The sequence below is a fragment of the Periophthalmus magnuspinnatus genome, chromosome 6, assembly GCF_009829125.3.
Source record: "Periophthalmus magnuspinnatus isolate fPerMag1 chromosome 6, fPerMag1.2.pri, whole genome shotgun sequence".
NCBI classification, from domain to species: Eukaryota; Metazoa; Chordata; class Actinopteri; order Gobiiformes; family Gobiidae; genus Periophthalmus; species Periophthalmus magnuspinnatus.
In genome coordinates this window covers 3,636,978-3,651,113 of record NC_047131.1, presented here as the reverse complement: position 1 = coordinate 3,651,113, position 14,136 = coordinate 3,636,978, and the positions used below count along the sequence as shown (strand labels likewise).

At 39.1% G+C, this 14,136-nt stretch overlaps 1 protein-coding gene across 1 annotated transcript in view; it reads right to left on the bottom strand.

The window, feature by feature from the left end:
• Positions 1–12,673, bottom strand: part of tmem117 (transmembrane protein 117) — a 79,623-nt gene extending 66,950 nt beyond the window's left edge. The window contains exons 1-2 of the mRNA XM_033968205.2: positions 12,505–12,673; positions 8,046–8,360 (exon numbers count right to left, since the gene is read on the bottom strand). Coding sequence (XP_033824096.1) covers positions 8,046–8,325 — 280 coding nt within the window. The 5' untranslated portion in view covers positions 8,326–8,360; positions 12,505–12,673. The remainder of the gene's footprint in view (positions 1–8,045; positions 8,361–12,504) is intronic.
• Positions 12,674–14,136: the final 1,463 nt, after the last annotated feature.

Here is a 14,136-nt window from a genome sequence, read left to right as displayed (position 1 = left end):
TGCTAACTGTCCCATCTCGACGTAGGATCATTTAGTCATTTTTCACATTAATTAGCATTTTAAGAATTAGCAATCAAATGAAGTTGATTGATCTCCCAGCCCGACCTCATCGCAAGCAAGAAAAGTTACACCTCTACATTCTCTACTATTCAAATGATTGTTTCAAAATACTTATATACTTATTCTAATGCGTCATAGCTCAGACTGTACATGGTTCTATAGTATAATGTTGTACTTATGTCCTGGCATCAAACCATAGCCCTTTACAGAAATGATACACCATTATTCCAGCTGCTCTTTGTTGGTGCTGTCATCATTATTATTGCTTTGCCTTTGTGTCGACTCCACTGAGTACACAACCTGTACTTTAGCCTTTATTGAGAGAGCTAGACAGGGGCTTGACTTCAATAACACATTTAATAAGAGAATGGACCAGCCAGAAATAATAAACAGTGTGTTCCATGTGATAAATACTACTAATGCTTTTGAAATGGCAAAACATCTCATCTGAGCAAAAGTCAAGCAGACCTTACCAACTGTGGGTCAATTTGAAATAAAGGGTATATTGAACAAGATTTATGAGATTCCACGCTGTATCGCAGTGGTGGAAGGTAAAGGAGTACAAGCAGCAAAACACCGTACTTAAGTAAAGTACAGATACCTAAAAACTCAACTTAAGTACATTTTACAGAGGATATTTTTACATTTATCTGTTCTTTCTACTCCACTACTTTTTTGAACTGGACTGAAAAGTAAAAAGTACTTTACATATGATTTGAGGGGTTATTTTTACCATGTTCGTGGTAACATCCTGAATAAAGATTTCCAGTTCAAGCTTCGCCTTTGAACAAACAAAATAAATACACAAAATTCATAAGAAAAATTAAGAAATTGACCAAAATATGTATCACTTTTTAATCCACGTCACAACTTTTAACACTTTAACAAATGAACAACACTTGTGTGAAATACTTTTACTTTTTACTCTTAGTTCATTTTCATACAGGTACTTAAATACTTTTACTTAAGTAGATTTTTTCATGTGATACTTTTAATTGAGTACCTTTTTACCTGTGTATCTGTACTTTTAAGTAACAAAACTGAGTACTTTATCCACACTGCTGTACCGAGGTCACTCATTGTCAGCTCAGTCCTCGTTATCTTGGCCTATGTCATCAGAGGTATAACACTCCCTACAATAGACACATAGACTAGACTGTGACCAGACTGGAACACTATCACAGTGTGAGGAGGGTCCATGTCTCCAGGTCCTGGGTTTCGTACTGATGGTAAAGAAACTTCTCCTGTGTTCAAACTCCAGTGTCAGGCCTACTTCAGTTTAGTCTGCAACATGTCTTTGTTAAAACATAAAAAATACATTTCAGATTTCTGTTATTTCGTCAGGTCACTAGCAAATCATGTCATGAAGGAACGGCCAAAACTCAATTGGTCCAATCAAAGCTGAAGCTGAGGTGGGACAATCAAAGCTGAAGCTCAGGTGGGACACACATAACCACAAAATGGCATCTCTTTTTGATCTATTTTGTTCTCGTAAATTAAAAACAAAGACATATCATCTGCCTGATTGAATCCAGGCAGTGACAGTGACTTGGCTCAGGAGAAAGAAGCAGTGAATCGATGCACGGAGGTGGAAAAGTGCTTTGGTGGCACACTCATTCATTATTCACATGACGAGGTTAACCCGAGGGCCGCTCCTATAGGCAGGACACATCTGCGTTAAACACCGTCGAAGCTGAATTATAATCAGGAAGCTCATCACAAAACATCAGAGGTGGGGAGGTACTTTTACTGGAGTAACCTTTCAAAGATGTTCGGACACAGTATTTTTACTACCTGAGTGATATTTTACAGTAGTCTTACTTGAGTTGTGACTGTGGGTTCCTGCTGTGAGTAAATCTACAAGTGACAAAAGCTTTATGTTGATAATATGAAATGATCTGAACATTTGTGTTTCTTGAGGGTCTAAAAATCTCCAGCTGACTCACTCCAAATACTGTCCCCTTTCTGTTGTTGCCCCATTAAATTCTTTGTAATCAAAATTAAATCATTTGTCGACCAACATAAAAACAACCCAAGATGCCAATGAGCCAGTAACCAGCTAAATCAGCCCTGTTTTATTTCAGTCTTTTCTCAAATGTTATTGCTGCGAGATATATTCAGAAAATGTCCTAATGTAAATCCATACTTGTAAGAAGAATTACAAGTCAATTACACCAGATTAGGGCTGCAAGATGAATCATAATCAATTATCTTTTTGTCAAATCTTATTCTTTAAAATGGGAACTCTGCACAAAATCCTATTACTAAAACACAGACTGCAAATATAACCACAACTGCAATGCTTGACAGGAAAACTGAAATGAGATAAATTTCTGAAATCCTTCAGCGCTCCATCATATTATCTGCAAGACCTCTTGTTGTCCTTATGTAAACAGCAGTCCACTCCTCCTCCTCCTCTCTGACCCTCAGCTCGCCCTCTCCTCTGCACAGACGAGTGAGTGGACATGACAGGCCGCAGATGGCATCCTTCAGGGCACACAAAACAAGATGGAGGCCAACGGACCACAGTGTGACCAATGACACACTCACACACACGCGGCGCATACCACAGGTTACTCATCATGGCTGTGATTGTAGTGCAACATCACACACGGGCACAAAGGTTGGACCTAATCATTGTTTGTTTGGCTTCACAAATTTTCTATTAATATTATGGCTTAAAGTCCACTGAAAAAAATGAAAAAAACCCACACAAAAAATCACATCTTTGGGTTTAAATAATGGCACCACTTTTTGAAGCTATTGTGAAAAAATAATTTACAATTATTTAATTTGTGTTGACATTTGCACTGGATTTACCATATTTTCCGGACTATACGTAACTCCGGAGTATACGTCGCACCAGCCAAAAATGTATAATAATGAAGAAAAAAAACACATTGCAGCACTGGACTATAAATCGCAATTTTGGGGGGAATTTTTTTTTTTTTTTTACAAAATCCAAGACCAAGAACAGACATTTTATCTTTAAAGGCAAGTTATAATAATAACAATAAAATGTCGAACAACAGGCTGAATATCAGTACAGCACGCTAATATAACACATTTATATTTATTCAGTGACATGAAGCAAAGACAGAACTGAACACGTGTCTGGTTTGTTAACGTAAGATATTAACAGTTAATCAGATAAATAAAGCAGAAAAAACAAGCAACAAGTTTACTCTGGATCTCACTCCAAATCACTAAATCCATTGAATTCTTTGTCCTCGGTGTCGCTTCTGAACAACTTCGCCAACTTCCGTTCCCGTGTTACTAGTACAGGTCTAGAGCGATCTTGTGCGGTTGTCAGTGTGACAATAACGAAGATGTGAAATTATATATTTTAATAATTTCACATATAAGTCGCATCTGAGTATAAGTTGCACCCCCGACAAACCGACAAACTATGAAAAAAAGTGTGACTATAGTTCGGTATACAGCACCTTTCAAAACACCCAGAGTGTTTTACATTATCATGGACTGATTATTCATTCACTCCATAGTTGGTGGTGGTGAGCTACAACTGTACTGATGGAAGCGAGGCTGCCAACCACACAAACTCACACCATATTCATACTAGACAATGTGGGTGATGTGTCTTGCCTAAGGACACAACAGCAATTTCCACTGAAGCCACTACTGTCCCACTGTGGCACCTGGTGTTCTCAGTGGTCTCCCATCCAAATACTAACCAGGCCCGGCCTTGCTTAGCTTTGAGGACCTGATGAGATTGGGCGTTGGCAAACAGGCACGGCAGTTTAACTTTATGCCAGGTGTTGTTTCAGGTGGACAAGCCCAGTAATTATTTATAACCAGGTCAAAACATTAAATTAAACAGTTAAATAGCAAATTCCACTAGAGGATGATAATCTGTCCTCAAGCTCAATTAAAACATTATCTGTCAGCAGAAAAAAAAACACGGTGGCATTGTTTTTTGAGAATAGCTTGAAAAACTGTGGCAATATTCAAGCATAAAAGTGTAATTCTTGTCCATTTTTTGTCAGATTTATAGATTTATTCAAGGATAATGTTTACTTTAAAAATATCCCTTAGGTTTTATTTGTACTACTCAAGCATAATGTATTCAGATGAGTCTATAAAATCAAATGTAGTGAGAGATGGGGGCAGTCAGGTTTGTCTAATGCACTTCACCAGCCTCTGAACAGATGGTTAGTCACCAGAGTGTTACAGAGGAGATATTTCCACTCCCATCGTAAATCTACTTCTATAAACTGCATCGTGTGAACAGGGCCGCACTATTTATAGCTGAAACATTGGGTGTCGGGCTGAGAAATGATTGATGAAGTAATATTGAAAAGTAGAGACAAAATCTGGAGGTTTTACACAAAATGCTGTCAACGCAAAAACTCTAAACTGCAGAGTAATCTTGTCGTCTATAATGCATCTGTCACATGCGGTCTCATTGGTCAGCTCACTTTGGGGACAGAATATTGTTTTGTAGTGTAGACCAGAGAAAGGTCCAAGCTGTTGTTATCGGTTTCATATAGTACTGTGTATTAAAGTAACTCTGACTTTTCTAGCGGAGGAGCCATCGCCTGTTGTACATGTGTGTCCATGGAGATGTTGATTTGCCTGAAATGTTCCACATGTTATTGAACCCTCAGTAGTAAATGCACAAGTTTGGGGTCTTTGTAAAGGTAACACCCTATAGTTTTACCAACAGGTGTCAGAATCACTAAGTTTGTCTGCTGAGCATTTATACACTTTGGAACACACATAAAAAAAAATAATAATCTCATCCTCGCCTAAATTTTTTGGTGAAAATAAAGGTGTAGAAAGCTGCAGTAGGAGCTGGGGACAAAATACACTATATCTCAACTGAATATCTTGTTGACCACTTACATTTTAAATTTGAGGTCAATACCTATAAAAATGAGAGTTTTACACTCATTTTATCATGAGTAAGTCCAGGCCTCTCCAAACCTATCCAAATGGAGACATTTGGAGAACATTTGGAAAAAGTGCAATAACTTTTGAATGTTTCAACCCACAGACACCAACGAAGCTCTAGTGAAAGCTCACACTGAGAGGAATCTGTATCTGCACAGCTGCTCTATTACTGTACATTTATATATCATATCAAAACACAATATAAAATGTATATTTGTATATGAAATATAGTCAAAACAAGTGGTATGGGTCAAAATAAATATATATTTACAAACCACACACTGCAAACAGTGAACAAACACACACTGGAAACTTAAAACACACTGTACATGATTGTACAGTGAGACAGTCATTCTGCAACAGTGGCTCAGTGGTTAGAGCTTTGGTCCCCCAACCCGAAGGTTGGAGAATCGAGTCCCACTCTGAACAACTTCTGTCATTGTGTGAACAGCATCCAGTCCATCAAAATATAAGGTCCTCTGCTCCCCAGTCCACCATGAGATCTTCACCACGAACCGTCCGAGATGCCTCTAGTTTAAGTTGTACAAACATCCACGGTGTCCTCGGTCGTGTACTTCCTTTGATTTGTCTGTTTCGTCATGTTTAAAATGCAAAACTGCTGCAAAACAGTGCGTAAAATCACGCAATTACACACGCTTAATTTACACACGGATCTTTGTATCCAGTCTCCTCCTTTTACGCGCGCAGCATAGTCCGTCTGTTTACAGTAAACCACTGCATGTCATGCATCTTGGTGTTCCGCTGTTCATTGGCTTTAAGAGGAAAACATCACTAAATGTGTGTGATGTAACAGCTTGATTCATTTACTGTCCGCAGCTCCAGTAACCCACAACCCCCACCTTATTGGCCAACATTGGTGTCAATCACAAGTTTGTTTTGCACTGAGGAACAAAGTTGGCACTGTCAGAAGTTTATTATGCTTGAAATCGACAAAAGAAATGCAAAGAAGTGACGAAACAGATTTCACTTAACTGCAGCAGATTGGACATGGAGGATCTAACTTCCTTTGTGGACATAATTTCTTGCCTGGATTATATTCTCTGGACCTTTACGGAACGAATGAGACCAACTTTGAGTGAATATGTTGATGTTTGACAGAACCAGAGCGCTCAAAGATAAGTGAAGTCCAAATCCACATTTCTGACTTCTCTGTACAAACGGCTTTCCTGTCAGCACTGTGGTGATTAGAGGTGTAAATGATTTACATATTCAGAAAGATGAATGCCGTAGCTTTCATTTGATGTGTAGATTGTTTGTGTGGGTGACGCAGAAATACATGTACATTGATGTAAATTTGTAACATAAAGGCCGCGGGCCATCGGAACGTCAAGTAGACGAATGACGTCACATTCTGAAAATGGAAACACACAATCCAATAAAGTCTTGATATTTGATCAGATAGAAGCTCTGGCGTTGTACCAAGTCTACTCACTGCTCGATATGTGCAGGAAAGCCACGGCACTCAAGCCCACTTACAGCCCTCTGTTTGAAGAGGGTCACTGTAATACAAGATGTGCCCAATGCATGACTCACAAATCAAACACATGTGTGCTATCACAAATGACACTTAATTACATTACATATACTAATTCTTTCTCTAAGGATTTCTCCATACCACCTAATCAATGCCCGAGCTTATCTGACTTCAGATGCTAAGCAGCTTTGGTCCTGGTTCGTACTTGGATGGCAGACCACACAGTCAGGTGACAACTAAACTGCTGGTGGGTGAAGTGTCTTGCCTAAGGACACTTGTCTAGTTTGAATGTGGTGTGTGAGTGAGGGGTTGGAGGTCGGAGGGGCCGCTGTTGCAGATTGGCAGCCTCACTTGTGTCAGTGTACCCTGGGCGGCTGTGGCTAGGATGTATTGTACAGCTGTAGCCATTTAAAAATGCTCAAAATGTTATGCATTATTCCTATATTTATTCAATAAAATACAAGATTATAGTGTAACCAAAAAGGTGTTTTTTGAAATACTCAATAATGTATTATTATCGGTTATAAAAGGAGAGGATCGCAAATGTATTATACTCAACTATTATACGTGAGTGACTAATAAAGTGCCAGAATAACCAAAAATGACATGAAAAATGAATTCAAATGAAATGTGTGATTAGACTGTGGACTTCAGCTGCTTTAAACTAATGATCCTCAGATGAGATGAACTAATGATTTATGAGCACGGCAGAAAGGATGTGGTTTTGAGCAGAGGTGAGAATCATGACAGATATGCATCATGGAGATGATAAAGCGGAGGCACGGGGCCCTTCCCCTTTAACATGAGGCTGGCATCTATAAGACGACTACATCTGCATCATTATAAAGGATATTTGGAGGATATGCCTGAAAATAAATATGCCAAGCCAGCCAAAACCACGTGATTTGACAACAGCAACTACAGCTACTGGGTCTGGAACTGTAACCCATCTACCCAGTTTCAGGTTGATTAATCTGCCTGTCAGTCAAGCCTAACTGCATGGTCTGTGTCAAAACAAACATGGTGGCTTACAAGTGAAAAAGGAAGGAAAAACACGAAGAAATGAGCAACTGCAGAATCAACAATCGATGCACTGAACTGTTATGTATGTGAAGTAAAATAAGTTATATACTTGGTTCGGGATGTTATGATATTCAAGAGAAGATGTCTTTTGCATTGAGAGACATGTGCTACAAATAAGTGGCTGTGATTAGACCGTCTCAAAATTTGACACAAGTTAACACAAAAGAGGGACTGGTTTGCCAGGCTAGATTACACATCATGTTATGAAAAAAAAAGTTTTGTTATGTAATAATAAAATTACTGCAGTATTTCAATATACTTTTTGACACAATATGTTAAATTAATAGACTATATTAAGACTAGCATGAGCTTTTAACAGAAGATAACTGATTAGGATTTAACAAACTCATGATTCAGTTTTTGTTTTCATATCACTCTCCTCTAATTCTAACTGAGACGACTACCAAGATAAACACGCTGATTGCTTATTCATGCTTTCAGAACAGACACATTCCTCTGTGTATTCCTCGGCATTCTTTCCCACGTGACTTACCAAAAAGCTGCCGGTGGAATATAAACTTCCCGGCTAACAGTCCGGTGATGATGGCAGCGATCCAGCAGATGACTTTGAGAATGTTCCAGCCCAGGCCCGGATACTTGTTGAAGAGGAAGGAGAAGCAGTTGCCCACGACGATCATGTGAGCTTCGGTTTGGCTGTGGGAGACCGGATCCTCGGCAAAGATCAGGAAGTTGAAGAAGGTGACGAGGTAGGCCACGATGAGGCGCGACCATGGGTGCTGGAAGTAATATCGAAAACAGGCATCTATATCCATCCTGTAGGCACCCCTCCACCACAGCCACTCTACACCTGGAGGAGAGAGGGAGTGGGAAGGAACGGAAAAGAGAGAGAGGAACGGGGAGAGGGCCGAAAGGAGGAGAGGGACGGGGAGCGAGACGGGGAGACATAGTTTAGGAGGGTGAGGAAGGGAGAGAGGGGAGTGAGAGAGAGAGACAAAAATGGGAGAGAGGGGGTGAGAGAAAAGGAGGAACAGAGAGAGCGGGGCAAAGGGAGGACGAGAGAAAGACAGAGGGGGAGGCAGAGGGGGAAAAAGAGGGGGAAATGGAGGAGAGACAGGAGAGTGAGAGGGAAAGAATGGGGGGTGACCGGGTGAGATAGGGACAAAGAGGGAAAGGGGCAGAGAGAGATAGAGAGAGAGGAACGGAGAGGGGAGAGAACAAAAGAGAAAGACAAAAAGAAAGAAGGAAAGAAAGAAAAAAAGTGAAAAGGGGAGAGAGGTCAGAGAAAGATGAGGAGGGAAAGAGAGGGAGAGATAAAAAGGGGAGGTAGAAAGCGGGAGAGGAATGGAGAGGGGGAGAGAGAGAAGTGGGGTGGTGGGGAGAGAGGGGGAGAATAAAATAAGTAAACAATTATCAGCAGAATAAATGAAACCTGACACCACAGATCAGACTGGTGATGATAACCTTGTGTTATTGTGACTCCAATGTCACATCTAAATCTTGTACATATTTAACCTTGCGCCCAACTTCTCCACAAAATGAATTCAATTCATTGTTGCAGACCTAATAGAATGAGATAGCTCACTCATCCAAGACATTTATAGGCACGTTGAAGCACATGTTTGGATAATACATATGCCAGGCCCTATTGTAATCCATATGAAAGAATAGGGGCAGGGAGAATAGCCTTTAGTGAAGTGGTATTTTGCAGGATCAGCAGGTCAGACAGATTAGAAGTATCACACAGGCTTTGTACATTTAGGATTAAGCTTTATTCAGATAAGTCACTGAGTTCAAATCAAATGTGGGAGAACAATAAGATATCCCACTAATCCTGTTACAGCACTTTGTACTGATGAAACAGACAGAGCCATTACTGCTCTCTGCCTTGTGCTTTTCAACGGGCTGTATTCTGTTAGGAAGGACTATATTATTATTATTATATATATATATTGTTTTTACATCTTTTATTAGCAATCATTATTGGGTCATGACATGTAATAGTATTTGAATGTTGTTTTTTTTTGTTTTTTTGTTTTTTTTTGTAGAAAATGTGTTGATGACATAACTTGAAAACATGTAAGATCTATCAAAAAAAAGAAAAAGAAAGAAAGAAATCAAAATCACAATTGTTGTTTTGGATATGTAGTAAATTACAATAAACTTTAGTAAGAAAAATAGGAACTGTAACAGTGTATACAATAGGGTAACAATAGCAATTACTGTAGTCTGGGATCCAGACAGGTATATTCTAACAGTCTTGCAGTCTGTTCAACACCTCCCCCTCAGGGCAAACTCACAGAGCCATTTAATCAGGTTTGTTTATTTCAGGGACACATGGGAAATGGAGGAGTTTTTTTGGGAAATGGAGGAGTTCATTGGTCTTGAAAATCACACATATCTCACCTCAGTTTAACAATATTTATTGCTTCCCTCATTGACTTCTGCAGACGTCTACAGTGTTTTTCAGTCCTACATTTTTTCCCTTTCTTTTTTTGTTGTAAGTGGTCATATTTGTTTTGATACAGATGGACCATGTGTGTCTCTGATTTACTGTCAGCCACACAGTCCAGAGTCCAGACCACACATCTTTGTAAAACACATACAAAGCACATATTCTTGGTTAGCTAGGCAAATATTTCTGTACATGGATGGTTAAATTTACAGTCCATTGTCACTGTGATAATCCACAAACATTTTGAGATGCTCATTTTGTCAATATCACTCTCCCATATAATACAGTTTTGATGATAGTCATTTAAAAACATGCAAAACTACACAACATTAACCTTCACATACAGGCTGTCATTCCCAGATCCTCCTCCTACCTGAAAAGCCCCTTTCAGCTTAAATCTCGGGTTTTCTTTGGCCTTATCCGCTGCCCCTGTCTGCTCAGAGCTCCCTTTAAAAACTGTGACAGAATTACACTTGTACTGGGGACACCCACCAGGCAAAGTGTTTGAGTAGCTCCACAATGTCTGTCCAAACTGATATTTTTAAACTTGACTTAAATTCAGTCCTGAATCACCTCTGACGCTCTCTCCACCGTCTGCTGCGAGAGTTCCTTCACTTTGACACAGTTCCTTTAAATAACCTTCACTGGGAATAGGAAGAAATGAAGTAAGTTCAAAAATAGCCCTCAATGTGGAACAACCACTCTAATAATATGAATGTTTAGATTAGTTTTATGTTAAAGGTGCACTACGCAACTTTTCTGGTGGAGAGTCCGCTACCTGCTTGTTGCCATGGAGATGTTATTGCTTTGCTTAGAAAGTTCAAGAGCATTGCATTAAACTGAACCTGTAGTTTTCGGTAGAACTTTCCAGACAAAGCAATAACATCTCCATGGAGACAAGCAGGTAGCGCGAGAAAAGTTACATAATACACACTCAAATAAGAGTAAATGTTCTAAACGCAGCTTTGACACTTTTATAGTAAGCCTCAGAAACACGAGATAAAACCGATTTTAGCACACCTTTAAATGACAAATCATACTAGACCTCAAAGTCTTGGATATGTGACACTAATTGCTGAGCTGGATTGTAAAATATATTTCAGAAAAGACAGAATTGTGTCCATTTACTATAGAAATCATATATTCCTACTTATTTATTTATATCGTGTATAAATAGGATATGTTTTGGAAGTCGTCAATAGAAGTAGACGGCGTGTTCAGAAATAGCCTTCTCAAAGTGGAACACCCGCGCTGCTATTACATTACACTGCCTGTTGTTTATCTGGACTTTACGACTGGCTAATGTGAACTGCGCTGATGAGAATGTGGTGATTTCTGCAAAGTTTGGAAGCAGTTTTGACAACAGTAAGCAGCTTTCCGGTGCACCAGGGATCTGCCCCAAATTCAAAATAGGGTTGTGTGAAGAGGCTTATCATTCTGAGGCATCTGGGGTGGGAATTTAACATGGGGGAAAATATTAAGCACATAGTTATGTTGTTTAAATCTATTCTTTGTTTATTTTGTGCTATTGCTTAGTTTAAATATATGTTACATTTTCAATTTACGTACAGACAAATGATGGATATGGTTACATAAATATATTAAGTAATGAGCATCTTAAAGTCTCCATAGGTTTAATATTGTCCTATGACATCACATATTGTCCTATGTATGACAACACAATCAATCTCGATCTCTATTGGGGAAACCTGCCTCTTCATTGGTCATGAAGGATATTTGAGAAATTATTACAAATTTGGCAAAACTTCTTAATGCACTAAAGAAGCTCATATGAAACTAACTCCATTCAAATAAGATTGGCATGATAAACAATGGAAAATGTTAAAATCCAGCCAACCACAGTTTTCATTGTTTTAGAAAGTTAAGATCCTGATTTCTCCAGCACCTGTTTTCTTTCAGGTCTATAAATCACATTAAATTAGCTACTATTGTTTAAAAAATGCTGACACTGAGTAAGCCACCTATGCTCGTGTAAGAACCTGGAAACACAAGTGGTAGATTTATTTATTTTTTTGCCTGCTGTACTTTGCCTAGAGGCTGTGTTTTGGGTAAGAGATTAGCCATCGATTTGCATCTTTAGGATGCAAAGTTGTATTTCTTAAGCAACAGAGCGAACATTTTATGTATGGGAGCTAAAAATATAATCAAATAAGCTGTTATAGTACACACATGGTCTAGTACTACTAAATATTCTTAGCTTATTTTGTTATTTTTGTCATTTTACCCAGTCCTAGGCTACTCCACATGCCCTCCTCCCTGCCACATCCATAATCCACATCCATATGACATTTATCCAGGCTGGGTATTGGCACAAACTATCTTGTATGACCCTCTGTGGCTACCATACAACAACATGTCATGCCATTCTTGGTCATCTGTGCCCTATAGCCTTTGCCTTCTCTGACTAATATCACAGCTGACGCCTCTAACACGCATCATAAGCGATTATTCGATTACACAACACGATCTTGGTTGTACTTATGGAGCATGAGTGTGATAATACTAAATGTGCACGCACCTGCTCCTCCTCCAGTCCAGGGCTGAGCTGCCACATCCGCGCCCCCAAAACGTGTCCCAAACCCGGCGTGCTAGAGCGCTGTTATCGGGGGTTTACCGGTGCGACCTGTTGTTGTGTGGAAACGACAAAACAGTGGAATAATCCTCCTCTGCCATCGTCCCATACAGAGGCCATGCACCGCGCGAAGGTGAGGAGAGCAGAGGTAAAGCGGCAAAGTAGCCGAACACACCAGCGGGGTGTGAGCTGGAGGTGTAGCCGGAGGACAGCTGCTGATGTCGGGGAGGAAGAGAGGAGACTGCCGCTGCTGCTGCCACTGCTGCCGCTGCTGCTGCTGGAAACCCAGGGATGGAGATGTAGCTGGAGGCGCACAACACGCAGAGCATCACGTTTTTAGCACGGCAGGCTAGCGTCAGCGCGTGTAGAGTGCTTCCGGTTAGGGGTTTCAAAATAAACTTTATTTATTTTAAAATGTATTTTATTTTGGTTTAGTTTAGTTTAGTTTAGTTTACAGTATTTCTTTTATTGTAGTTTAGTTTAATTTAGTGTAATTGATTTATTTTATTTTTGTTTAGTTTGGTTTAGTTTAATTTAGTTTAGTGTAGTTTCGTTTATTTATTTATTTATTTGTTTGTTTGTTTGTTTATTTATTTATTTATTTATTTATTTATTTATTTATTTATTTATTTATTTATTCATTCATTTACAGTGGGTCATTGTCTGTGTAATTGCTCAGTGATCCTGATCTGATCCATAGTAAAAGCCAAAGTTAAATCTGTCAACTGGACAAAACGTTGTAGGAGTGAAGACATTTCTCTTAGCCAGAGAATATAAATGATGGTTTGAGAGGGGAGTTAAAGCTATATTTGTTAGAAAAGATAATCCTTCCTTGAACAAAAATGGGGGGCACCACCTCTCCCCAGTTTATAACTCCATCCCAAAAGCAAGAAAGGAAACAAAGAGAACAACAGAGCAAGCTAGTAGGGCCATTAAAGGTTGAATGTAGGCCATTAAGGCTGAAACTGTAAACAATAGCTGTTTACAGTTTCAGTGTAGTTAGCTCCTCCCTTCAGACACATAGAAGGCAGTGTCCACCAGTAATCTGACCAGAACTGAAGAAGCAGCTTGAATGAGTGGCGAAACGTCTTCACTCCTACAACGATTTCTCCAGTTGGCAGATTAAACTTTGGCTTTTACTTTTTATGATGGATCTGCAATTTGAAGGTCATGTCATAGTGCTTACTGTGCAAAATACCCAGATTGTTTTATTTTGTATCTTCTATTACGTTGTTTTAGATCAATATTGTGATTTAAAATGTCCACGTTATCACATAATGATCTATGGGTGTGTGCAGACAAAACCACAATAAGTCTTTTTTAATGCATTCTTTCCAACACTAGCTAACTCCTTTTTGATAGTCAGACAGCAAAAATACTTATGTAATATACACGGAGTCTTCCTTTGAATACCAGAATTTTTTTAATCAATAAATCCAGATAAAGCTACACTGATACAGTTTGAGGTTAAGGGCACAAATTGCTAGAGCTGCAATTAATAGTTATTCTACTAATCGATTAATCTACAAACTGTTCCTTCAATTAATCACTTAGTTGCTTAGAACGCAAAATATAAGA